Source organism: Leptodactylus fuscus, chromosome 6, assembly GCF_031893055.1.
Source record: "Leptodactylus fuscus isolate aLepFus1 chromosome 6, aLepFus1.hap2, whole genome shotgun sequence".
NCBI classification, from domain to species: Eukaryota; Metazoa; Chordata; class Amphibia; order Anura; family Leptodactylidae; genus Leptodactylus; species Leptodactylus fuscus.
Window position 1 is genome coordinate 97729735 of NC_134270.1, and position 26303 is coordinate 97756037.

General features: G+C 40.0%; 1 protein-coding gene across 1 annotated transcript; it reads right to left on the reverse strand.

The window, feature by feature from the left end:
• Positions 1 to 1783: 1783 nt before the first annotated feature.
• LOC142210025 (protein spire homolog 1-like) lies at positions 1784 to 26030 on the reverse strand. Its single transcript, XM_075279054.1, has 16 exons — positions 25820 to 26030; positions 24957 to 24988; positions 24429 to 24611; positions 23696 to 23821; positions 23547 to 23612; positions 23288 to 23452; positions 18229 to 18306; positions 17915 to 18041; positions 9444 to 9559; positions 9217 to 9298; positions 8016 to 8158; positions 7402 to 7518; positions 6956 to 7023; positions 6361 to 6388; positions 2827 to 2969; positions 1784 to 1994 (listed from the first exon to the last, which is right to left on the reverse strand). Exons 1-16 carry the CDS (start codon positions 26028 to 26030, stop codon positions 1784 to 1786), a joined length of 1896 nt encoding a protein of 631 aa, XP_075135155.1.
• Positions 26031 to 26303: the final 273 nt, after the last annotated feature.

Here is a 26303-nt window from a genome sequence, read left to right on the forward strand (position 1 = left end):
CTATAGCATAAGTAATATGTTTGCTTTATTATTTGGGTCTGTTTGATACTAATATATATTTTTATTTATGACTAATTTGGTAGAATGAAAACCAATTTGGAGAAAAAACAAAAAAAAAAACTTTTGGCAATAGGACAATCCATTGTGAAGACTTCATGAAATTGCCCATGTGGTCTCTGGAGCAATTTTCAGCTATCAATGCATTAGACAAAAATGGAGGGTGGATGGGGTACTCATTGTTGGAGGATAGACTTCCATTTCAATCTCTCCATCATATTGCTGTGTACTATGGCAGCCTTTTGAGCGTATAGACGTGAATTCAATGGAACACCTACCTATATATGAAAGTCTGGCTTGTAGCCTAATCTTGTTCAAACACTGATGCTTTATGTCAACATCATTTGCTGTCCTAGACTTGGAACACTTACATTACAAAATGTATCCCAATGCACCATTCTTCCACTCAGGTGAGCCATCCATGCATGGGCTCACCCCAATGTACCTCATACTGTCATTCTAATTTTGTTGTTACTGGGACTGGTCTTACTGAACAGTACTGACCACTTACCCCCTTCAGCCTAGGTATGTGGCAATCTGCCTGAATGATAAAGTCTCACTTTAAGGATTCTTTCCATCTCAGTTTTGATGATTTGGAGGAGTCACACAATCATAAAAACATTTATATTTGGCATTAGGTCCCCTCATAGGACATAGAATTTTTACATAGTATAATCTCATAACTAGAACTTATTGGTGCTGAAACTTCAATGTTGCACAATGTACATACCAGGCTGTAGACTTTTACTTGGCGAGGTAGTACAGTTTTTTTTTTTTTTTTTCTCAGTGATGTTATTTCTTTTTTTTCTTTCTTTATTTCTTTTCTTTTGACATACCATCTATATGACCACCTTACCCGGTTCTTGATAAAGCTGGTTGGTTGAGCTTTAAACCATGTGCAATTCTGAACATGTTCTTGTTCTATTGTCCACCATCAAGGACAGTTTTACCTTGATCTTGTTACCATCCTCATTTTTCCCCCTGCACAGTCACCTCATAAATCATACACTTTGACCACCATCATATTCTTGCTCTTTATTTGCAGATGGCAGTTAACAGAATATACAATTTAGCTCAGTCATTGGTCACAATAAAGACAGATGAAAAACGTCAATACAGTCAGATATAAGACACAGCGTGAAAAGGGGAAACAAAGTTGCATCCAAAAAAAAAAAAAAAAAAAAGCCATCACCCCTCCAGTCATGCCAGATGTATGTGCCAAGTGATACAGATATTAGCCTGAATTCATTAAGTGCAGCAGAACAGTAATTGTGCAAAAATCTCTTAGAAAACAATGCATGAATATGGATTTACAATCCATATTCTTCAAATATTGTGAACAAATTACCACCAAGTTTCCTCCTTGCCCGTGTATTCACCAGTAATCATTTATGGACCATTAGGCTAAAAACAGATAATTTTGGGTTTTGGACTCTTCATCCCACTTGAGTGTTGGGAATGTCAAAAAAAAAAAAAAAGTTTCCCCACACACACACACACACACACACACACAATTTTATTCAGATGAACATGACAATAAATAAATAAAGTTACAACATTTATATACAGACACATTTAAAATCTAACAAAAGTCTTTGAAGTCATGTCACCCCATTGTCCCAATAAGTTCATTTTTTATTTCTATGACGATAATTACATTTATGTAAAGGAGGTTCAGTGGCACTCCAGTCCTGGTGGGAAGGTCACAATTTCAAACAGCTTTTTGTTAATGTCTTGACAGGATGGCAGAGGATTCTGAAATGCTGCGAGATTTCAAAGACTTGTCTCTAAACTCACTTTGAGTGCTTCTATCTAGAACGTTCAAGATATATTCCTCACATTTTAGACAGAGGTCCATGGAAGTCCAGTTGTACATGATTTTCTTGTAAAAGGAAAACTCTTCTGCCAAGTCTTTGGGTTCAAACACCAGTGGAACGCTAAAAAAAAAAATAAAAAAAAAATAAAATAAACACACATGAAGGGCAATTTTGGACTAGTGGAATTACTTTGTGACATTGCAATAAAGTGCGTGTGTGTGTGTGGTTGAGAAATAGAGGGTCATGTAGTTTGTAACAAGATGACAATTTATAGAGCATTTTATGCAGCAGAGGCCCAAGATTTTCTTTCAACCCCTTCCTGACATCTGCACAATAATACAGCAGGTATCTGGTATTTAAATATGGTGACTGCTCAGGAAAAGAGAAGCTGCCAGATCTCTGCTGTATTTGTAATACCTGCACTGATCATGGCCATTAAGGACCCTGGTACCTCAGGAAAAACCAAGGCACCATTTTCCAGGCAATTGGCAGCCCCTAGAGCAAGATAAAGTACGAGAAATAAAAAAAATTAAGTTACGGGCGTCACGCTATAGCAACTTTTGAAATAAACAGTTTTGCAAAGTTTTACATTTTAGTCAAGGGGTTAAAGTCTAACTATATAAACTTGGTATCCTCAGAATTGTACCGAAACTTAGAATACAGGCGACATGTCATTTTGGCTCATAAGAAAGTTGCACAAATTCACTTTTTCTCCAATTCAACCTCATTCTGATTTTCCGGTACATGGTTATTCATACTAGTTCTATTTATTATTCTGTATAGTTTTTCCCTACAAACCTTAAATCACATAGCTCAGGGTTGGAAAGGGAAAAAAAAAAAAAAGTCTTCATTGGTTCATGTGCTTTGGAGGGAGAGTAAAAAAAAACAAAAAACACAACTGAAAATCCAAAAATTCCTCTGATAAGAAGGTGGTTAATAAATCAGGACTCACCTGGAATAATCCCAGTCCATGACCTCCCTGTAGAATATCCTGTTTTTCTGTGTTTGGCAGTAAGGATCATTGTCCCGTGTCAAGACCAAAGCTTTGAAAAAGCTGACAGGCAGATGCATGCATTGCTTGAAAGGCATCAACATCTGTATATAAAGTATACATGTTACTAAAACAATGGCTTGCAAAAGTCTATTTAATCCCTGAAAAGTCAAGATGTGTCAGGGTTACAAGAGGCAGATTATTCCAGCTAGTAAACTCAATGAATTGCCCATTTTAGTCATAAAAATCCCCACAAAAACAAATTTAAAGTTAAGAAAACTGAGAATGCCCTTTGCATACCCCTATGCAGAATAGAATCTCCAGATTCTACCTATTATTATTATTTTTTTTTTTAAGAAAGCATCCATCCAGAATTTTAGACTGCACTGGGCAATAAGAAAATCCAGGGATCCAAAAATACTTTAATCATGGTAGTACCAAGGCACAGCCTAAAATTACTTGACAGATCATGAATGGTATGAAAAAATAAAATAAAAATAAAATATAGAAAAAAAGTGTGAAGATGTCTCCTATGTAGATAAAAGACAACTTGCAGAATACCCTCACACTGTATGAGTTGACATATTCACATATATACCTAGAATGGGTCAAATAACACTCAAACACCCATATATAGGTGTACGAACAATAAACCCTGCCTACCCTCCACTGGTTCCCTGAAACACATGGTGACCACAAAGTGTAAAAATGCCAACTCTGGGGCAGGTATGTACATTTAAGTAACCCCTATACCCCAATGCATTCAGATGAACACCACTTGGCCACACCCCCCCGTTCTAAGGAAATGCTGGTATATATTATAGTCAACACCAATGTACACCTACTACCCAGGTAATATTGTGGTGGAAGAAAAAAAAAAAAAAAAAAAAAAAAAAAAAAGGGGGGAATCTACAACGTCATCTAATAATATTTGAGACTAAACCTTGCTATCTATGGTAGCTAGCGGCTATCCCAAACAAACTGTCATATCCATGTATCATAGATGACAATCCTCCATGTGGGATGAGACCCCAATTCTGACTCAATCACGGCCCCCTAGATGAAAATAGTTGAAACAGACCCGCTACATTTAATATAAGGTACTAGCCATAGTTAAGATCTAGAAATACCCTAACAAACAAGACTGACTAAATGCAGCTCATACCCTGCGTATAGCCAATTCAGTCTTTATAGCGTGGCTGACTAAACTCCTATAAAGCTCCAGGGCTAATATACAACTCAGCTCTAGGGCTCCTATATAGCTCAATATGTTACTCCTGCGTTACAGGTTAATCAGGAGCAATAATTGAAGTCCGCATTGACTAGACTACGCCACTGTTAGGATTAATATCCATTCTGTAGATATTCAGTGATGATTATGTGTGGTAAAAGCTACAGTTACCAGAGCACTGAAGGTTCCTAAGCAATACTGCTCTGCTCTGACTTATTTGTAAAGGAAAAAATATGTCCTTGTACCGTGTTAGCCAGTGGATATGAAATGAAATTTTTTTTGAGAGAAGTCCTCAGCAGTTGATACCTTTTTTAATGGCCAACTTAAAAAGTTTTTTGATGACATATTGAGCTTTCGAGACTCTATAGAGGTCTCTTCATCAGGATGGTATAACACAATTTCTGAAGGTAGGCATATATATATACACAGAGAAATGGAGTGTTAGATGCAAAATAGATGAACAGAACACCATGTAAATAAACAATGAAAACATATATGTCAGTTCACAGGAAAGTTCTCTGGGTTTATAGCTTCTTTTGATCAGTGACATGTTGTCTAGTGGTTGTTAAACGTCATAAAACCCTGGGCCTGGTTTAAACCCCTCTGAAGCGTGTTAAAGTTCACCATAAGTTTAACCTCCCATATGAGGCGATCTTTTCTGCTCTTGAAATTCCCTCTCAGTACCAGGATCTTCATATCCTGGATCATGTTATGATTTTCATTGCAGAAGTGTTTTGGCACACAGAGGTCCAGTCTCTGTTCTCTAATCGTATGTCTGTGTGAGTTCATCCTCATCCTAAGTGACTGTCCTGTCTCACCTACATACAGGCCCTCAGGACACTTAGTACACTATCAAATACAGAGTAGATTGGGTCTCCTCTGTGTCATTATTGACGATATCCTAATCATTTGGACTGGGTCAGAACAACAGCTGAAAACCTTCCATGAACAATTCAACCAGTTCCATCCCACCATCAACCTGACGCTCAATTACTCCTTCTCTGAAATAAACTTCCTAGACACAGTCATCAAGATACAGGACAACAAAATTGAGACATCACTGTATCGGAAGCCGATTGACCGCCCTACCTACCTAAGATGGGATAGCTTTCATCCGAAACACAAAGAATTCCATTGTCTACAGCCAAGCCATCAGATACCATCGCATATGTTCAGACCCGGTGGACAGAGACAAGCACATTAGGGGCCTCAAAAACACATTCTTGAGGCAGGGTTACCATCCAAGAACAGTTGAAAACCAAATCAACAGGGCCACCAGAATACCAGGATCGGAGTTATTAAAATACAACACCAAACAGGAGAACAATCGGGTGCCCCTGGTTGTCACATATAACCCACACCTGGAAATGCTTAGAGGAATTACACGCAAACTACATCCACTACTGCAAAAAGACCAGACAGCCACCAAACCTCAGGAATATGATTATTAGCAGCTCTCTGTCACCTCCAACTAACAAAGGAACATTTCCATGTGGAAATAGAGGTGCAAGACCTGCCCGCACATACTGACTACGGACAAAATAAAGATCCCGAACTCTGATCGACACTACAAGATCCCAGGTAACTTCACCTGCAGCACACCTAATGTAGTGTATTTGATAGTGTACTAAGTGTCCTGAGGGCCTGTATGTAGATGAGACAGGACAGTCACTTAGGATGAGGATGAACTCACACAGACATACGATTAGAGAACAGAGAATGGACCTCCCTGTGACAAAACACTTCTGCAATGAAAATCATAATATGACCCAGGATATGAAGATCCTGGTACTGAGGGAATTTCAAGAGCAGAAAAGATCGCCTCATATGGGAGGTTAAACTTATGGTGAACTTTAACATGCTTCAGAGGGGTTTAAACCAGGCCCAGGGTTTTATGACGTTTTACAACCACTAGACACCACGTCACTGATCAAAGAAGCCATAAACCCAGAGAACTTTCCTGTGAACTGATATATATGTTTTCATTGTTTATTTACATGGTGTTCTGTTCTCCATCTATTTTGCATCCAACACTCCATTTCTCTGTGTATATATATGCCTACCTTCAGAAATTGTGTTATACCATCCTGATGAAGAGACTTCTATAGAGTCTCGAAAGCTCAATATGTCATCAAAAAACTTTTTAAGTTAGCCATTAAAAAAAGGTATCAACTACTGAGGACTTCTCTCAAAAAATTTCTGACTTATTTGGTGAATTAAGCCTTTTCCTGCCTATATGATTACATTTTACTTTACAGACTTACCTCAACATGACATTCGGGGCATATGTTCCTGAAAAAAAAAAAAAAAAAAAAAAAGTTACAATATAAATATATATGCATACACACAAATTGTAAATAACTTGCGTTTTGCATATTAAATCCACACAATTTCAGCCATTTTACAAATAAGTTCCTTACATGGACAGCATGGATGATTGAGGATTACCCAAGCTATTCACTGTGTGCTTCATACAACCTTAAGGGCACCGCTGAATCCAGCCTTAACCTCATCTCTAACAGTGTTCTATGCAGTCACATGTTTTGCCACCCTGCATTGAACTTACAAGAGCCTAACAAATTGAGGTAACACAAACATGTGGAGAACAAACTCCTTAAAGATGTTATCCTTGGCAAGATTTGAACCCAACCACTGTTACAAGGCTGCAGTTCTAACCACTGTATTGCCCCCACTTTTTTTATCCCCTTAAGAAATCAGTGTGGGTCCTCAAGTGTCAGATCCTACCAATTTAACTTTTATCACCCATCCTGTTCAAGATTTATCTGAAAGCTCAAAAAATTGCTTAGTACATGTGCCCCTTTTAGATCTAACGCAAGTTATTAATTTATTTTTTTTTACCTGTCACAAAATTTGCAGGTGGACATCCAGGAAAAGAAAAGCCTCTTGCGATAGCAACTGGAACAAGCCTAAATGAAAAGTTAAAAATAAACTGGCAAGTCACAAAAAAAGTTGCAGTTTTATGTGCAAGTTGAGGTTTTGCATTAAAAAAAAAAAAAATAAATCCTAAAGAGCACGGTGAGTGTTGTGGCATGGGCAGGGCCACTGGACCTTTTACAACTATGGTAACTTACCAGTGTAAATGAAGCCTGAAACCTACAATAAGTGTGAACAGACATTAAGCACAGCTCTGCCATATGATGCACTTCATTTATAAGTCAAATTCGGCACATCCTCCAGAGGCACAAGGATCGTCAAGACCAGCAAAGTAACTGTTGCTCATGATAAAACCCCCTCCCCAATTGACACTCAAAGCACAAGCCATGAACCCAGTCAACTTAAGTTACCCTATGTCCAGGGAAGTCTTTATTTGACACCAGCATCTCCGTTTTCACCATTGTTCTTCGTACAGGGATCAACTCCGAGATGGTTGGAGGTAGGTGAATCCTTGGAGTGCGCCAACTCTGGAATATACAAGCCTGAAGCTGTTGCTAGGGCTTACAGCCATTAAACATTTTGAGAAAGTTCGAAAAAGAAAACTAGCCAAGAAATCGCTGCAAAAATATACTATAAAAGTGCAAAACATTCAGACCTATTTTTGATTAGAATGGTTCAGTAAAGGATCAGAAAAGGGGAGGGAGTCAAGTGCAAATCTGCTTTAAAAATGAAATTAGACAAGACTCACAAATCTAAATTTTTTAAAATAAAGTATAAAAAAAAAAAAAAAAAAAGATTTTCCAGTTTTATGTGGTGTGCCCATAAATTTCATGAGCAATGCGTTGATTTCAATTGAACGTGTAAACTTTACAGTTCCCTCAGATTACATCTGAGCACTGAAGATGCTAGCAAGACATCCTGTTATTTGTTTTACGAAACCCTTCTAACAAAATGAAACAACCCTTTCTGTGCTAACCATATATTGCATGGCTTGCTTAACCAGCCAATTTTGTTGCTTACCCACCTGCCTACAGCTATGGCCTTGGAAGGAGCCCTCATAGGAGTTTGACCTCTTGTGTGCATACAAGGTTTGCTTCTCACTGTTTGAAATGCTGCTCATTCTCAGGTCCACTTGGGATGAAGTCAGAACCGGAAAAAACGACAGCTCTAGAAAAAGCAATACATCAGGTGATTGACTGGCTTAAGGGGAATCTGTCAGTAGTAAATTAGTTATAAGCCTAATCCCAGTAGCTTGCAGAGGAACTGGAGGTAGAGACATATTTGGAAACTGTAGAAATCACTGTTATTCAGCTTTTGGGCCTCATTTTCATATCAGGCTATGTTCACATCTGGGCCAGAGTCTATCTTGGAACAACCATTGGAGACAGGGCTGGTTTTAGACAAACTGTGGCCACAGCCAAAATTAAAAGCACGGCCCCCAAAATGCTAATATACCAACAGCACCATAATATTTCCAGTGGCAGCCCCTTTAAGGGTCTATTCACATGGAGGAAAATGGCGCTTTATTTGGCGCTGAGTTTTCAGCGCTGAAAATAATGCCTCCCATTGATGGGCAATGGGCTCTGCTAGCTTTTTTTTCCACTAGCGGGAAAAAACCCTGCTCGTCTGAGCGACTAACTAAACAGAAATGATAACCTAACGATGTGTCTTATACCAGCCACAGAAACAAAATAAGCACAATTTTGTATCACCAGACTTAGTTACAGGACAGACCTACACAGCACCTTTCACTCCATGGATCTGCCCTGGTATACAAGAGCTGAAGTCTTTTCTGAGCCAGTAATGAGTCAAGGACTAATACCTGGAGGTGAGGCCTACTGCAGACCTGCACTGGACCACACAAGTTCAAAACTTGGGGTCACCACCTCACAAAATATTTACACGCACGCTTGCAGAACTTGCCTTCATATTTCTAAAGCAGAATGAGGAATGGAATCCCTGAGTGCAGATGTGAATTTTTAGACACGAGGTATGCAGGAACAGGGAAATTTGCTTAGCCAGAAGGAAGTGGCAGCAAATTAGTTTTGACGAATTTGACTACTGAAGTTTATACACTTAAATGTTAAGAAACAAAACACTATCTATAGCTCCCTAATCCAAAAGCCTTATTAGATTTCCCAGCTGCTGTCTGACACAGAGTACTCTTTCTATTTGTAGTCTACCAACATTTAAGTTATTCTCATCTACAGATTCCCCTCAATTACCAGTGCTACTTGATGTCAGATCAGAAAACTTGTGTTCAGATGAGGATTCATAATTGAATTCAGGGTGCCAACTGACTCTGCCCTGTAATGTAAAGAAAATGATTATACATTAAATACTACCAGGGTTACAAAATACCCTGCATGTCCCAAATCCAATTACCATATGCCATCAAATCTGCTAGAATGCAAAAAAAAATAATAATTTTTTTTATATTGAATAGAATTACGTCAATTCCATTCTCCAGCGGATCGATAAGAGGCAGCCGACTCCACCAGTCCCCCATTCGGCAGCTGTATAATGGATATTCATGTTGTACATTCCTTGAAATTTTAAATTCTTCATCTAAAAGGAGTGAGGAGGGAAACAAAAATTCACCAGTTTCAAAAATGTATCCACCACTAAGATGCTCAAAAACAAGAAGGAAATACCAAGCGACCCATAGCGTAATTTGTATGATGGTAATAATAATGTCGATAGAGATAAGAGTAACTCACCTTGTGGGGTTGTGAAGGTAGTCACAACTCCTCAATGCACATTCGGGCCAATTTGGTCAGAGGGTCACTCTCTCTGGGCGGGGTCAAGCTGCAAGTCTCCTCACATCTCTTGGATGTATACAAGATGAACAAAAAGGACCAGCACACAGATTCACTCGTGGATCTGGTTTAAAGGAACTGCGCTCCCACCATAGAAGTTGAATAAATGGCTTTATTGGCAGTGTAAAACTTGAACAACGCGTTTCGGGCGAAGAAAAAAAAAAAAAAAAAAAAAAAAAAAAAATCGCCCTTCTTCAGGTGTAATAGTACTATAACACACATTAAAAGAGAAATAAAAACATGCATCAGAACATATAAAGACAGAACTTGAATCCATAATGTGTATTGGACCAATCATTTGGCTACATTGTAAATCTATTTAGGCCATGATCATAATTTGTATACACCAAACCCCAAAGAGACAGAATAGGGAAAAGTTTCTCAGTGTATTTTTAGAAGATCTGTGCATACACCTAGGAATTAACTGCTCCAATGTAAATGGAGCAAAAAGACACAATAGTGGTATGTTTCTGACCAATGTTATCTATATAAACCAAACTCTAGAAAGAGACCTAATAGGAAAATGCTCCACAATGTATTTTTAGAAATTCTGTGCATATTCATGGAAACAAACTACTCAAATATGCATGGAACAGGAGAAGACCATGTAGTGGCATATTTATAAACTACATATATAATGATCACGGACAAAAAGGATTTACAATATAGCCAAATGATTGGTCCAATACACATTATGGATTCAAGTTCTGTCTTTTTATATCCACTGATGTATATTTTATTTTTATTTTTATTTTATTTTTTTATTTCTCTTAATATGTGCATTATAGAACTATTATTCCTGAGGAAGGGAGATTTTTACGCCCCAAACGCGTTGTGTTCAAGTTTTATACCGCCAATAAAGCCATTTATTCAACTTCTATGGTGGGAGCGCAGTTCCTTTTAACCAGATCCACGAGCAAATCTGTGTATCGGTCCTTTTTGTTCAACCACTAAGATGACCTAACATCAAAAAGCAGCTTTACATTCCCCCACCACCACCCTAAGAGAAAACCCATATACAGTGGCTTGCAAAAGTATTCATACCCTTTGAACTTTCACATGTTGTCATTTTACAACCACAAACTGAAATGTACATTATTGAGATTTTAAGTGATAGATCAACACAAAGTAGCAGATAAATGTGAAGTGGAAAAAAAGTGATATATGGGTTTTTAAATTTAAAAAAAAAAAAAAAAAAAAAAAAAAAAGTGTGATGTGCAAGGGTATTCAGCCCCCATACCAATACTTTGTAGAGCCACCTCTCGCTGCAATGACAATGCAATTCTAGTCACCAAGTTTCCTCTCAAGTGCCAGATTACAATGACCCCTAGCCAATTATTCTTGGAAAAATGGCATCTTATTCAGTAACCGCAAAATAAAAAAAAAAAAAAAAAAAAGGAGTTTAGGGTTAGAGTAGGATGTTGTTATCCCGGACAACTCCTTACATCTTGGTGCGTGTGAAAAAACATGGCAGCACTAGCTGCCGGGTCTGCTTTGTTTCGTACAGCAGGTACCCAGCAGCATTGCCCGTGAACAGAGAAGACTGATCACAGGCATTTAACCACTCAGATGCGGTGGTCAAATGTGACTACGGCATTTGAGTGGTTACTTTCACCTTTTATTTGCTTCTCGGCAAAGGGATTCCCCTCCCCAAGGGGCAAACATGGGAGGCGGCCTGTTACCATGGCAGCCTGGAGCCTTCTGAAGGCTCCCAGGGCTACCATAGTATTTTAAGTGCTGAAGCAGGCTTAAATATCTTACATAGTTAGATAGGAAGTTTGTCATAGACCACAATACAGAGAAGAAAAAAAAAAAATCCTTACATTTCAATATAACAAAAGTTACAGGGTTTAGAACAGGGGTAGGCAACCTTCAGCACTCCAGCTGTTGTAAAACTATAACTCCCAGCACGCATACTGGCTCTGCTGTTCTGGGAACTCCCATGGAAGTGAATGGAGCATGCTGGGAGTTGTAGTTTCACAGCAGCTGGAGAGCCAAAGGTTCCCTACCCCTGGTTTAGAATATGAGGATTCAATTTTTTTTTTTTTCCCCCTCAAAATTTAGAATTGTAAATTTAAAAAAAAAAAAAAAAAAAAAAAAAAAAAAGAAGCTATATAGATTGGGCATTATGAAGCTGCAAAAACCCATAAGAGATCAGCACTGGTTTTTTCCCCCTCAATTCCACTTCATTCTGTCTGACACACACACACACACACACACACACACACACACACACTTCCTGAGACGTTGTACAAAATAAATGGTACCAATTTGAAGTACAATTTGTCACCCCCCTCCCCCCCCCCCCCCAAAAAAAAAAAAAAAAAGTGTAAGTTATGGCTTTTGGAATGTAAGGTGCAAAAACAAAAATACAAAAATTAAAAAGTGTCTGCGTCTAAGGACAAACTTTTTAATGAAGCTTCGTCTGAACCATGCCTAAGTGAATCTTCTAAACTCCTCTGCTAAAGGGGGTACTGAAAACTATTGAATTGAAAAATATTTGAGGTCAAGATTTGTACTCTTAGGGCAAGTTCTCACGGGGTTTTTTGGTCAGGATTTTGAGGCCAGACATGCTTATACTTCATTTGAAGAATGGACATGCTCATTCTTCATTATTCACGAGGCAAATCAGCCTGAAGACACTCCAGCCTCCCAACTAGGCCCATTCATTGGGCCTAATCCGAAGCATAGTGCATGACTGAATGCCGATGCAGTGCAGCAGCATTCAGTCGCGGCTACCTGTTTTGTTTTGTTTTTCGGTCCGGAAACCAAGGCAGCCTGCACCTCAGGTTCTGGAACAAAAAAAATGCTGAACATACATTACTTAGGCGGTTGCAGACTACCGCTCATTCATTAAAAGGAGCCTCGGAAGCAGGGCCACAAAATAAAACAGGAATGGAACCTGTTCTATATTTTGTGTGCCGGACTGTTGGCGAGCACACATGATCATGCAATTCACAGTCATGTGTACAGGTCCATAGAGATGAATAGGTCAGTATGCTATCCAGGCAAATTCAGAAAGCACACTGATCTCAGCCACGGTCATCTGCAAGAGGCCTTAGATCTTGAGTTGACTTGACCTCTCAGACTGCTTCAGGATCCAGGCTGAGCGATTCAGGTTCTGTAGATCCTGATGGAAAAAAATTGGGCCCTGATGTTAAAAGATCTTTCCATGGCTTATTTATTTAGTAATAGGAAACCAACTTCTCTTTGGCCAAGAGGGAACCACTAGAATAACTAACATTTGCCTCCTGAATTTCCAAGAGGACCTGGAGTCAAAGACAGTGGAGGAAAAGCATAGATTAAGTTAGTGTTTCAGTTCTGAAATCATTCATCTACTGTCAGAGGGTTTTTCATGTAATTCAGCGTGTAGAAGGTTTCTCTTTGGCAATATTGCCTTGATGCAATGATCAATATCCAGAACTCTCTATCTCAGAGTAAACAAATGAAAAGCTTTGTTGAGACTCCATTCGTCTGGGGTCTAAATTTATCTGCTTTGACATTTTGAGAACCCTTTAGGTGAGCTGCAAAAGATTGTTTTTTTTCTGACCAGTTGAAAATTTTTGTTGCTACAGAGTGGAAAAGAGGAGGTCTTGTACTCCTTGGTGCCAGAGGAAGGACAATTCTTATATTGTAAGATAGGAGTTAGGACAAAAAGAGAATAATTATTTACAAAATTTAACTTTTAATACAGGCCCATAAAAAGTCATGAACCAGTCAAACAACAACAATAAAAATAAGGCTTCCACCACAGGTAACAAATGCCAGATTCCACTAAAATACTATATAAACAAATGTTTGATTCACAGCAGCCTCCCCAGCATGTATATAGAAAAGATCCCACGTAACTCACCAATAGTAGTAGAGGCCATGTGCTGGAGGTACTGCAGCATAGAGTTCAAGCAGGCAAGACAGGCATAATCAGGGAATGACGGTGTATAGAGATGAATAACACAACCAATAACACTTCATTCATGTAATGTATGAGTGCTCACCCTAATCCTAAATTAGGATCACCACTCTAATAGTAGGTGTCCTTATTGGAACCTGTCAGTGCACCAGTGGGTTAAGTGACAAACACCTAACAAAGGTATATACCGTATACGTACAATTGACATGCACACAGTGCCAACCCAAGATAGGACCCTCACATGAGAATTTTGAAGTATAGGAGAGGTGGTCTTAAAAGCTTCCCAAACTGCTCTTTGTTCCCTGTAATTTGAGAATCTTAATTTTATGTATGCAGGGTATGCATGTAATTTTATGTATGCATGTACCTTGGAAGTAATAGAGATCCGCTCCCCAGCCATGGCTGCTTGTATTTATGGAGACTCACATATGGAGGGATTTTCCTACTGGATATGATGGAAACCAATAAGCATCTCCCCAACAATAGGAGACAGTCAACAATAACGGATAGGGATGCTGTCGTTGTCTAATTGACTATATATATCTGATCCCACCCTGGACCAAACTAAAATTTGGATAGGATAATCAGCCCCAGATTCCTGCATGTAATAGATCCCATATAAATGTGGCTATTGCAAAAATAGTGACCCAACCTAGGGCAAAAATTCATACACCCCAATTAGGACAGTTACAATAGCCACTCACTCATCAGGTATCCATATAGACCAGTCAATATCCATCTGATCATATGCAATAGTTTGATGGCTAGATGGATGACTAATAGGCAGGGTGAATAAAGGCAAGCTACCTCAATATTGTAGAACCTACCCTCCTAATCTAAATAACCCCTCAAAAAACAATTGCCAGTAGTAGTGGATCACACCAGGGCTTAATGCTGATCACATTGGAATAAGGTCAACTGCTGCTACAAAGAGTGGTGTGCAAAGTCAGCCCAGAAGGATATACTGATAGTACTGCCAAATGGATCTATAGTAAATGATGCTCAGGGACAGAACATGACAGCAGACCTCAATCTAGATGGCATAATATGTCAAGTGAAACTAAAGCCTAAATAAGTCAGGCATTACTCTGCTCCTATTAAAGAAACTGGTAGGCTACACAGGTTTAGCCTACTCCCATAACTATCACTCTGCTAGCAGTTCTGCTCTATGTGTTTCACCCGCAAGAGATCATCAAGAGCAATAAGACAGGTCACTAAATCTGTGCACAATGAAATTCTGCAGTTAAAACTGCAATTCCCGGGGTGCTAGTGGAGGACCCGGTAATCACAATAGCCCACGCAGGGATTTGAATATTTTGAAATTTGTCTTTTCTGATAAAGCTTGTTGAACAATTCCTGCTTTCAGTCCTAATGAAATAGGATCAGGTTCTTACTTTGCTCACTGGATGCATGAAGTCCTCAAATCCATGATTTCCATGACTTCATTTATATACCCATTTGACACTGATGTTCTCCTGTCTCTTTTGGCAAAAATAAGGTTTGGAAACACTACTTTAATATACCCAGAAATACTAGACAATTGTATATTGGTATTTTAGTTTTTCATATCTATTTTCCAGCCCAAATCTTGCAAGAGGGATAATAGCATCTTGATGTTGCTCAAGTTTTGAAGAGTAGTCTGATATAATTGTGAGTCATCTAAATAGGAGATTGTGTTTTTCCCTTAGGTAAACCATGATCTCTGCCACTATCTTTGTGAATATTCTCAGAACATAAATACTTACGGGATCGGTAAGTGACGCCATGGGCCCCACAAACACTATTATACCCGGGGGGGGGGGGGGGTGTCTTTTCAGACCCCCAAGTATAATGATCAGAGGCCCGGGAGAGGTAAGGGAACATTAAAAAACAAAAAAACAAAAAAAAAAAACAAAAAAAAAAACACTGTTACTTACCTCTCTGTGCTCCATACAGGCCTAGATGCGTGAAGTCTCTGACATCCCGTGACCGGGTCATGAGATGTCTGGAGGTCATTGAAGATGGCCGACACCACCGAGGACTGCAGCGGAGCTGGGGATAGGTAAGTGACTTATGTTTGCATCCCCCCCTCGGTCTCCGATTATTATACTCTGGGGTCTGAAAAGACTCCACAGTATAATTGTTCATGGGGGGTTCATTATGGAGCATAATACTGTGGGCAAGGGCCACTATGGGGCATAATACTGTGGGCAGGGGCCACTATGGGGCATAATACTGTGGGCAGGGGCCACTATGGGGCATAATCGAGCATGCAGGAATGCGGGAGGGTGTCGTCTGTTGAGGTCTTCGGCGTCTGTGTTGGTCAGGGAGGGGGGGGGGTGTCAAAAGTTCGCCACAGGGCCCCGCCATTCCTAGTTACGCCAGTGCGCGTGCACGCGTCGAGAGCGTTGCATGGCCTTAACTACCCTGCTTACTTAAAGAGGACCTTTCACCATATCTGGGCACAGGCAGTGTTATATACTGCCAGAAAGCTGACAGTGCGCTGAATTCAGTGCACTGTCGGCTTTCCCGATCCGTGCCCGGTGTAAAGCGCTATCGGTCCCGGTACCGTAGCGCTTTACAGTCAGAAGGGCGTTTCTGACCATTAGCCAGAGACGTCCTTCTGCCTCGCGGCGCCAATCGCGCTGTACTGTGGAGCCGGGAGGAACTCCCCCTCCCTCTCCTGCTAATGCTCGTCTACGGACAAGCTGTGTGAGCAGAGGGAGGGGGCGTTCCTCCCCGCTCCACAGCACAGCGCGATTGGCGCCGCGAGGCAGAAGGACGTTCCTGGCTAATGGTCAGAAACGCCCTTCTGACCATAGAAGAGCTACGGTACCGGGCCGTAAGCTCTTCACACCGGGCACAGATCGGGAAAGCCGACAGTGCGCTGAATTCAGCGCACTGTCAGCTTTCTGGCAGTATATAGAACTGCCTGTGCCCAAAAGTGGTGAAAGGTCCTCTTTAAAGGATTCCACCTCATTTACTATGTTGAAACTATGCCGTAAATTGTGGCAAAGCCAGAGTGTCCCCAAGTTTTGATTCAGAGGGGAGGAATGAATGGCATATTGTCCCAGGCAAAAAGAATGCATAGTTACACTTCAGTACAAGCTGGCACACTCCCTTCCAAGCACAGGAAGGGCCTTAAAATAAGGAGGCATTCCTTTTCTGGGTAACTAGGGCAATGAATGGAGCCTAAGTCTCACAGCAGGAGAAGAATTAACTTCTGCAATGAAACCCATAGTCATTCCACCTCTAAAGAGTCATCATATGATAGTTCAAGAAAGAACTCGAACGTAAAATACGTCATCTGCACCACTTAAAGTGACAAGAGTATATATCACAATATACAGTTCAATGCCATTAATTCATAACACGATAAGCCTTTTATGCTTCTTTTTATGACACTAAACCCTGTTCACACTGCACACTAGTCATGACAGTAAGTCTAGTTAAAACTCATCAAAAAGCTATATAATACAGTGCAGTCTATAGAAGATGTAGGCAGGTTACAAGCCAACTTCGTGGTTCAACCTGATTTGTCAAGTTAATGCTCAATGTGGGTGTGTGTAAATTTATGCATCTAGATAAAATATATTATATATATCCTGCATGCAACAGATCTCCTAGGAGGAATCAAGCTGGGAGAGTCACTAGTAGAGAAGAACCCAAGTGGGCTTGTCCATCTATGATCTGCAATCAGTTGCGTCCAAGGTCAGTAGCATAAAATATGATTGTGTATTCGAAGGAGTATGGAAAAGGTGGGAAAGGATGGTCACACTGCTGGAGGATTTAGGAGGAGAGACTAAAGGAGGTAAATTGGTTCAGCCTTGTGATGAGGCATTTTAGGGGAGCCATGATAAACCTTTAGAAATATTTCCATGTAGAATCCCCACAGAAGCCGAGAGGGCACTCCCTCTGCCTGGAGGAGGAAGATTAAGAAAAAAAAAAAAAAAAAAAAAAAAAAGTTTCATTCTCAAAAACAACTAGGCTTTGACACTGTAAGGACTGTGAAGTCTACTCCAGGAGCTGGTCACAGCAGCAGCAGCTTCAAAGACTGCTTAGATGCCTTTACATCAAAATAGCATTGAAGCATGCGGTAGTACATAGAATATCTGTTTCCTTCACTCATTCTTATGTCCTTTCCCATCTCTTGTGTGAAATTGATGGACATGCGACTTTTTATACTGTACTATTAAACTTCATTACATGTGTTACCTTGGAGTAAGCTTCTTTTTACATCCAAAGTTGATCTGAGAGTCTTTGAAGATTTAATTTCTGACATGAGAAGGTCATGCAGGCTTGGCTCTTCCTGGGATCGTTCTTTTAGCTTTCTTTCTGATACCTTTAAGGCATAAAAAAAAAATAATTTTCCTTTTTTATCCTGTAAGAGCATGGCTGATGCAGGAATCACTGTTGGATAAATGTCCATTATTCCCCAGACTCTTCTAGTCACCACCTTTGACTACAAACTAAGACATCTGTTATATGCCAACATCCATCCCACCCATGATAGGGAAGTATTACTTTACCGGTTTCAGTGTATGACTACGAATTAGGTCCAAAATAACATTCTCTTCACTTCTGCTGGACTTGTTCACATCAGATTCCTGGAATAAAGAGGACAGATTGTTTGGACATAGTCTATAGGAAATTTAATATGACAAAGCTTTTCTTAAATTACATGAAGCACTATAGTCTATTTACATGGATAGACAATCTGTAATAAGTGACTATTAACATCTACAATTGCCAAGTGAACACTCAATCAATCATGTTAATGGTCCCATATACTATTGTCACATCGAGAGCTGCATCAATTTCCTAGAGAGCAGCTGGAGAGTATGGGGCAACATGAGAGATGTTTATATCAGACATCATGCTTTCTACTTTTCAACAATTTACAATGCAATCCATACAGTATCAAGAAGTTTCAAGGGGCAGTTAATAGAATCTAGATTTCGGAACACAGGTTTAGATGTGTACAATATAAGGTATCACCTTCACTGGCCGCAGGATATATCTCTTAGATCTGATATCATTCATTAGGAGCTCATATGGAGTAAGTGTATACTGTACAGGCAGTGCAGTGTAGGAACGCTGGTCAATGCTGCGGAGACTGACTCCAAGACGAACTTCATTCATCACATTGCTCCATGCAAAGTCCTGTGGGAAAAAAATAAATAAAATAAAAGTTATACACCTCTCAGTTGTAACACCCCTTTAGGTACGTTACTAAGGCCAGCGCTTTACACTTCCTGCAAAGACTGACCCATCCACATATTGCAAAAAACAAACAAAAAAAACCAAACACCACCACTTGCAGCGGAAATGCTACAAATGCCAAGACATTTTTTTGGAAATCACAGCATGTCAATTATATCTGTGGAAACGGCGGTTTCCCTATAGATACAATTGAAGCAGAAAGTCTGCACAGGAAAACTCGGCTAACTTTTTGATGGGGGGGGGGGGGAGGAAGGGGGCGCTCCCCTAAGTATGGTAAGATGCCTTACCGCCACAGCCTTAATGTTTCAAAATGATCCAAAAATTAGAGAGAGAGAAGATCTGCAAATCTTGACTGTTTATTAAAAATTTAGCTTTTAATTCATTCCTTAAAATAGCCCATAGATACAAAAAGTGAACAAAAGTACAAAAAATGTTAAAAAAAAAAAAAAATCGCTGTCATTAACCCTTTTAAAGGGTTAATGACAGCAAGCCTAGACTTATACTTTTGGGATCTGAAGAGACTCCAGAGTATAATTTTACTTTTGGTTCTAATCAGAATAAACAAGAGGATCAATTTCTCCAGACCTGAGGTGAAACAAATCTTCAGAGGTTTGTCCATCTCTATACAGCAGTAATGGAAACCAATGCTAGGGTGAAACAGTAAAACTAGAGCCAGCAGCAGCCTGCACCTATTTTCTGACCTCTCCATAGTCTTGTATGTACCTGAACCCTCAGTGAAGTTGAAAATCTGTCTCCCTCAAGTCTCTCAAGGCAGATGTACATGCAAACAGAGTGTATGGTGGTCAAGAATTGGCAAAGGAATTTTTCTGTAATAACATTATATTGAAGTTTCTTATCTTCAATCATTTATACAAAGTTTCATATACTATTTTTTGTACATCTTTGTTATACCTCAGATGCATAAACCTCCTAGGTCCCCTTAAAAAGTTGGTGCCAGCCCCCTTACCCACAAAATGTAAAGCTACATGCACATGACCATGTGCTGTGTATGGGACAATAAAAATGGAATGCCAACACGGATTGCTATATGGGTCATCTGTGGTTTTCACTAACCCATATATTGAGATGAAAGGACAACCACAAATACGGACATGTACAGGACCTGCTCCGTATTTTGCAGCTATTCACTATGGCCCAGACAACTCCAAGAACTATTGCAGAGTGTATAGGCCCATATAAACAAACATGTCTGCACGGTCATGTGCATAGGCCTTATACATCGTTTATACAATTGGTTGCCTACTGGGAAGGCAAACATTATGGGCCTGAGTGAAACCTTGCAAGTTACAACCCCTGTCTTGCTTGTATCATTATACAGATATAACATCAGTTACAAAGTAGGACTGCCCACTTGACAGCTCAGAGTGAGCAGAGATGAGACAAGGAATATAGTTTTCTTATAGAAGTTTCAGTATAGTGATCTGTATGCTGCATTTTCAACCTGGCAGGTGCCCTTTAAGACCTCAGATTTGATCTCAAAGGCAATAATAGTTTGGCACCCGCATCCAACAATCCTAGTTACATTACATCTGAGCTAGAGTAACCCTGAATGTGATATATTATACACCTGTATAGAGAATATATTATATATTCTACACCTGTATCAAAGCCCATAAATAATATAACAGGTTACCAGATAATCATCTGTATTAACAGAATCCTCTTGCAAGTTGACCTTAGGACTAAGTCTTGTCGAAATCTGGAGGGAAAAGAATTGTCAAGTGATGGCAAAAAAGAAAACCAAAAAACAAACATGCTCAATTCCCAAATAATTGGACAATTGTAAGCTATAGACATTACTGCAAGAATGCAAACTTTTGATTGGTAGAAATTTCTTTAAATCGCTACATGTAATGACCTTTGGTTAAAATAGAAGTCAGAAATACTGTATATACCTTCAATAAAAGACTATCATTATGCACTGTGTAACTGTGCGGGATCTTACACTACTGATGATTTGTAGCAAGCCCATCAGGATCAGAAAGCTTCGGAACTTCATAATACAAGGATAAGGATTTACATGAAAGACTAGACTGGCCATCTGACAACATTCGTCTGTTTGCAGTCGGCCTCCTCCCTCTAGTGGCGCACTGTACAGTTTGCTTGTCACTATGTATATTGATGTGATATATATGATTCCTAGTATTTCTCTATCTGCCATGAGCTTGTATGTGTTTCTCTCTTGTTATATACTACTGTACCATCCATAAAACTGTATCACTGAAATTTCCCCATTGTGGGACTATTTAAGGATTATCATAATATAATATAATATATAGTGACTTGCGATCACTGTCAATATGTTTAGTATTTTCATGAGTAACTAAATTATTCTTTGCAAGTATGTGTCACTGTATAGGATTTACTAAAATAATGTTTCAGTTACATATGCTCATTTCTGAGCCTTTCTACCTCTGCACTATTAGGCTAAGGCAAACCACAGCACAAAAGTGTTGCAGGAAAGAGTGTGGCAGAAACGCATCACAGATTTTCCTGCAGGACTTTTCACAGAAAGTCTGCAGTTTTACTTGGAGGACTTTCTGCTTCTATTATACCTATATAGAACACACAAACGTTTCTTCAAGTATAATGACATGATGTGATTTACAAAAACTTCAACTGCAATTTTTTTTCTAAAATGGGTGAAATTAGCTAGAAAATCCCATCCACTATGTAGGCAGCCAGATTCCAATGTTGTTGCGTGTGGCCTCAGTCTTAGGGATAGTTCACAATTTATTGGAGGGGGATTTTGATGGTGGATTAAGTCTCAAAAAAACACCTCCTATTCAAGTCAATGGGAGTTACTTTTTCATTTGCATGTGTGTAATTGTATGGAAGATATAAAATGCAAAGAAAAAGGAGAGAAAAAAAAAAAAAGCATTCTTTGTGATTTTGAGCTATTTTTTTTCCCCCTCACACTAGGTACACATGGGGGGACCCAAAAGATGGAGAGCCGGTCTGCTTTCCCCCCCCCCCTTTTCTTTATTATTTAAAGGGATATTTCCCCCTTTTCTTTATTTAAAGGGATTCTATTATTAAAATCAAATTTTTTGTCCATAACATGTAGGAATAGCCTTAAGAAAGGCTATTAGTCTCCTACCTTTAGATGTCTTCTCCGTGCCGCCGTTCCGTAGCAAATGAGTTCTCTTGTAGCACTTGGGGCAGGCCCCAGCGCTCAAACAGCACTGGGGGTGTCCCCAATGCTGCGAGAGAACTCTCCAGTGCCGCCTCCATTTTCTTCAGGAATGGGTCTTCTTCCAGGGGTTGGCTTCAAACTTCTAGGCCTCGGGCACAGCAACTGCACATGCTTGCTGGCCACAAGAAAATGGCCACTTACACAGTATTATAAGCGGCCATTTTCTTGTGGGTGGCAGGCATGTGCAATCGGCTGCCCGAGGCCCAGAAGTTTGAAGCCACCGCCGGAAGATGACCCGTTCCTGAAGAAGATTGAGGCAGCCCTGGAGTGTTCTCTTGCAGCATTGGGGATGCTCCCAGTGCTGTTTGAGCGCTGGGGCCTGCCCCCAGTGCTGCGAGAGAATCGGGATATGTACGGAATGGCGGCGCAGAGAAGACATCTAAAGGTAGGAGACTAATAGCCTTTCTTAAGGCTATTCCTACGTGTTAGGGACAAAAAAAAAAAAAAAAAAATTCAATTTTAATGATAGTATCCCTTTAAATACTGAAACTAGTGGAGAGAAGAGTCTTCCTTGCAGGAATATTCTCACTCCTGATTTTATTTGGTATCTGTGGCAGAGACTCCAAAAGAGATGTGGACCTAGCCTTAGCCACAGAGGTTTCCCCATCTTGTAAACTATTGGCATATTGCTAGGATATGCCATTATATATTGATCAGTGGGTTTTTAACCTGTGGGATGCTCACTAATCTAGAGCATTAAGAGGCCACCATGCTGACATTACACTGTGTCCTCCTCACAGCAGTGCTCCTGGCTATACAGATAACTGCAGTGCAGCCCTGTTGACTTGACTTTCAAAGAGTGAGCCTGACGTACTTCAGTCTCTGGACAGAGATACTGGACCTGAATGCATCAAAATGCCAAGTCTGATCTGAAGTTCCAGTCTAGGTTATACAGTTTATGTGGTTGGTGAGCTAATTTGACAAATTGTAATCTAGAAGAATCTTTACCCTTGCCTCCAGTGACAGTAATAGGAGGAACTGTATGAAGTGTTCACTACCAAGTAATCAGCCTCTTTCAGATAATTGACTAAAGTGAAGGACAAAGCGATCACGTATATATTTCAATAGTAATGAGGATTTGCAATGTTAAAGTTAGCAGGAGAATCCCCTGATTTCTATGCCGGGAAGCTTGGACGGCTTCTTCTCACCTCCACTGGACGCAGGGTGTATCTTTTAGACCGAATATCATTCATCAGAAGCTCATATGGAGTAAGTGTATATTGTATGGGCAGTGCAGTGTAGGAACGCTGATGAACGCAACGGAGACTGACCCCAAGACGAAGCTCATTCATGACATTGCTCCATTGCACACCCTATGAAGTAAACAAAGCAAGCCAAATATATAACACAAACTCAGGTCATAGAAAAAAAAAAAAAAATAAAATTCTGAGCCCATTCATTTCATACCCAGTTATCGTACATTGCTAATATGTCATCTTCAAGTTCTTCATATGAATCCAACCTCTTTAAACTCTGCAGTAACAAATTTAGGCATTAAAACCAAAGCAGTGAGCATAGCAGTAACAGACTTTGGTTGTTTGTAGAGTGGATGTTACCTGTTTGGTGAGCTGTATCGTTTGTAGGAGGCTGTGAATGTCCTTATATTCATCATACTGAAAGCGACAGATAGCTCTGTAGTGAGTGGATGCTTCAGAAGGAACAAACAGTCTCTCGACACATTCCTACAGAAAGAAGTGGTTGCGGGGTTAATTTTGCCTGTGCCTAAAGGATTTTTTTTTTTTTTTTTTTTTATGTAGATTGCGAGCCCCACATAGAGCTCACAATGTACATTTTTCCCTATCAGTATGTCTTTTTTGGAATATGGGATGGAAATCCATGCAAACACGGGAAGAACATACAAACTCCTTGCAGATGGTTTTATGTCCTTGGCAGGATTTGAACACCAGGACTCCAGCGCTGCAAGGCTGCAGTGCTAACCACTGAGCCACCATGTGACCCCTGTGCCTAAAGGATTTTAAAGAGAAAATCTAACAGTCTAATGACTACTTATAACATGGACTCAGATTTTCAGTAACAAATCTTAGCAGCATCAAATAACCCCCATCATCCTCCTGTTACGCTAGGTTCACACTAGCATCCGTGTTTCCACCCAGAAACCCTGTCCACTTAAAAAGTGGTTACACATGAAAGCCCATGGACCCCATAGACTGTGATTGGGCCTGACAGGATTCTGCCGATTTTATACTGAGACCGGCAGAGAGAGAAATCCTCCTTGTGGGACAAGTGGAATCTGCGGTGAAGTCTTTTAAGATGTGAACTTAGTCTTACCTTGATTATATCATTCAGTGTAAAGGCCTGCCTCTTTACTGCAGGAGATTTGTTGGTGGGAGTGTGCAGCCCCAACATATAGAACAGAAGGTTTTCCAGAGACTCACTCAGAACACGTTCAATTTCACGACTGAGACCCCAGTCCAGAGCGGTGTACACAGCCTTCCCAAGACTCTCTATAACCTGCAAGATATAGGAGCTTGATAAATTAGTGTATCTAAGCTCATCAAGTCATCAGGGTTAACTGATCCAATACGGTATATCTAAGCCTATTGTTTGTATTAAAATCCACTATATAGCTATATCTAAGCCTATAATATTTGATACCGTGTGCCAAGCTATAGATCTAAGCATGCATTCAGTTATTGGTGTTCAAGCAGACTATTACTTTTTTGTGTGCCCTATTATTTTGCAGGGCACAGTGAGGGAGCATTATACTGTGAGAAAGTCAAAGGGTGAACATTATAGCGTATGTGTGAACTTAGGCACACATTATACCCTGGGACAAAGGGACTAGAGGAGACGTACCTTTTTTTCAGACAGGTTTGAGTCCTTAGCATCTAGAAACCAGAATATGTAGAGTTTAGTAAGAAAAAGGATAACATATTCTTAGGGAATATATAGCAAACCCTGTACATTGTAAAGCCTCATGCAGTGTCATTGACCCATTAATTTCTATGGCCCCATAAACACAATTGTATTTTCACAGTCTGGTGTATGGGGCAGTTGGCAACACATAGGTCAGGCCCTATTCCTGTTCATTTTATGGACTGTGCTAACTGGCCCCAATGAATGACAATGTTCAATCCCAGCTTGGCAACATGTGCGCACCGTCGTGTGCATGTGGTCCAAGTGTAAACAATATGACTACTATATAGTGCCTTATACATGAAGATATGGGATCGGCTAAACAAGTCATTCATCAAAATATGCCAGAGATGTAGACTCTAATATTGTTGATTTTTAGGTTTCAATGTACGCAAACTTCAAGGGGGGACCACACACACAGTATAAAATGCTTCACTCAGGTGGTACTACAATGATCAGTAATATATTGATCTCTGGTTGTTGTGAAACTCCAGTTCCAGGGCCTGTGTTGGAAGTTGTAGTGTTATAATAGCTGGTGATCCACAGGATTCAGATAATCTACCAGATCATGAATAATATTACATACAATTGCCTATAACCCTTAAGTACCATCATGGTGTCTATCATAATGATGTGTATGATAGTGGTGCATGATAGACACCATGATAGTACTTAAGGGTTAAACTACTTTGGATTTATCTTGGTTTACAGTGAAATCCACCAGAGGATTGACTTGGGACTGCTATTACTTCAGCTGTAATTTAGGGGGAGTGGGACAACCAGTCATCTCCATCAGCACTTACCAGTGGAGTCCACAAAAGAAACGGTCCCATCGTGGTGAATGTAGATGTGCTCTGTCCCCCTCAGTGCTGGGAAACATCCCCCTCCCAGTATCATCTGCTTTAGTGTACAACTGCTCTGGTAGCACAGGGCCCAGGCTTGCTCCTCGCTGACAGGCTGTCCAGACCCCTTTAATATGTCCTTCAACATCACTTTACCGTGAAACTCATTCATGATCCCCCAAAAAGTCTTCCCCTCCCTATAAAAAGTCAGTAGTTTCTCTACAAACACACAATATCTTATCACCAGTATCCTTTCACAAACTCCATCTTAGTCATTCCTTCTTCTTATAGAGCACAGGCCATTACAATCTCTGCAATTAACAGCTTTAACCCTTCATCTGCACGTGCACACTGAAAGTCAGTGCACAATTGTGTTAGAAGTTACCACAGACTGTTGTACTTTGGTTGAGATTTTCTAACTTTATGGAAACTTTATGATTACAAC

Coding starts and splice junctions, on each gene's coding strand:
- LOC142210025 (XM_075279054.1), bottom strand. CDS start 26,030: ATGAATGAGTTTCACGGTAAAGTGATGTTGAAGGACATATTAAAGGGG. Junction 9,299..9,443: donor CGCTGGAGAATGGAATTGAC/GTAATTCTATTC, acceptor TTTACATTACAG/GGCAGAGTCAGTTGGCACCC. Junction 6,389..6,955: donor ACCTGCAAATTTTGTGACAG/GTAAAAAAAAAT, acceptor TTTTTTTTTCAG/GAACATATGCCCCGAATGTC.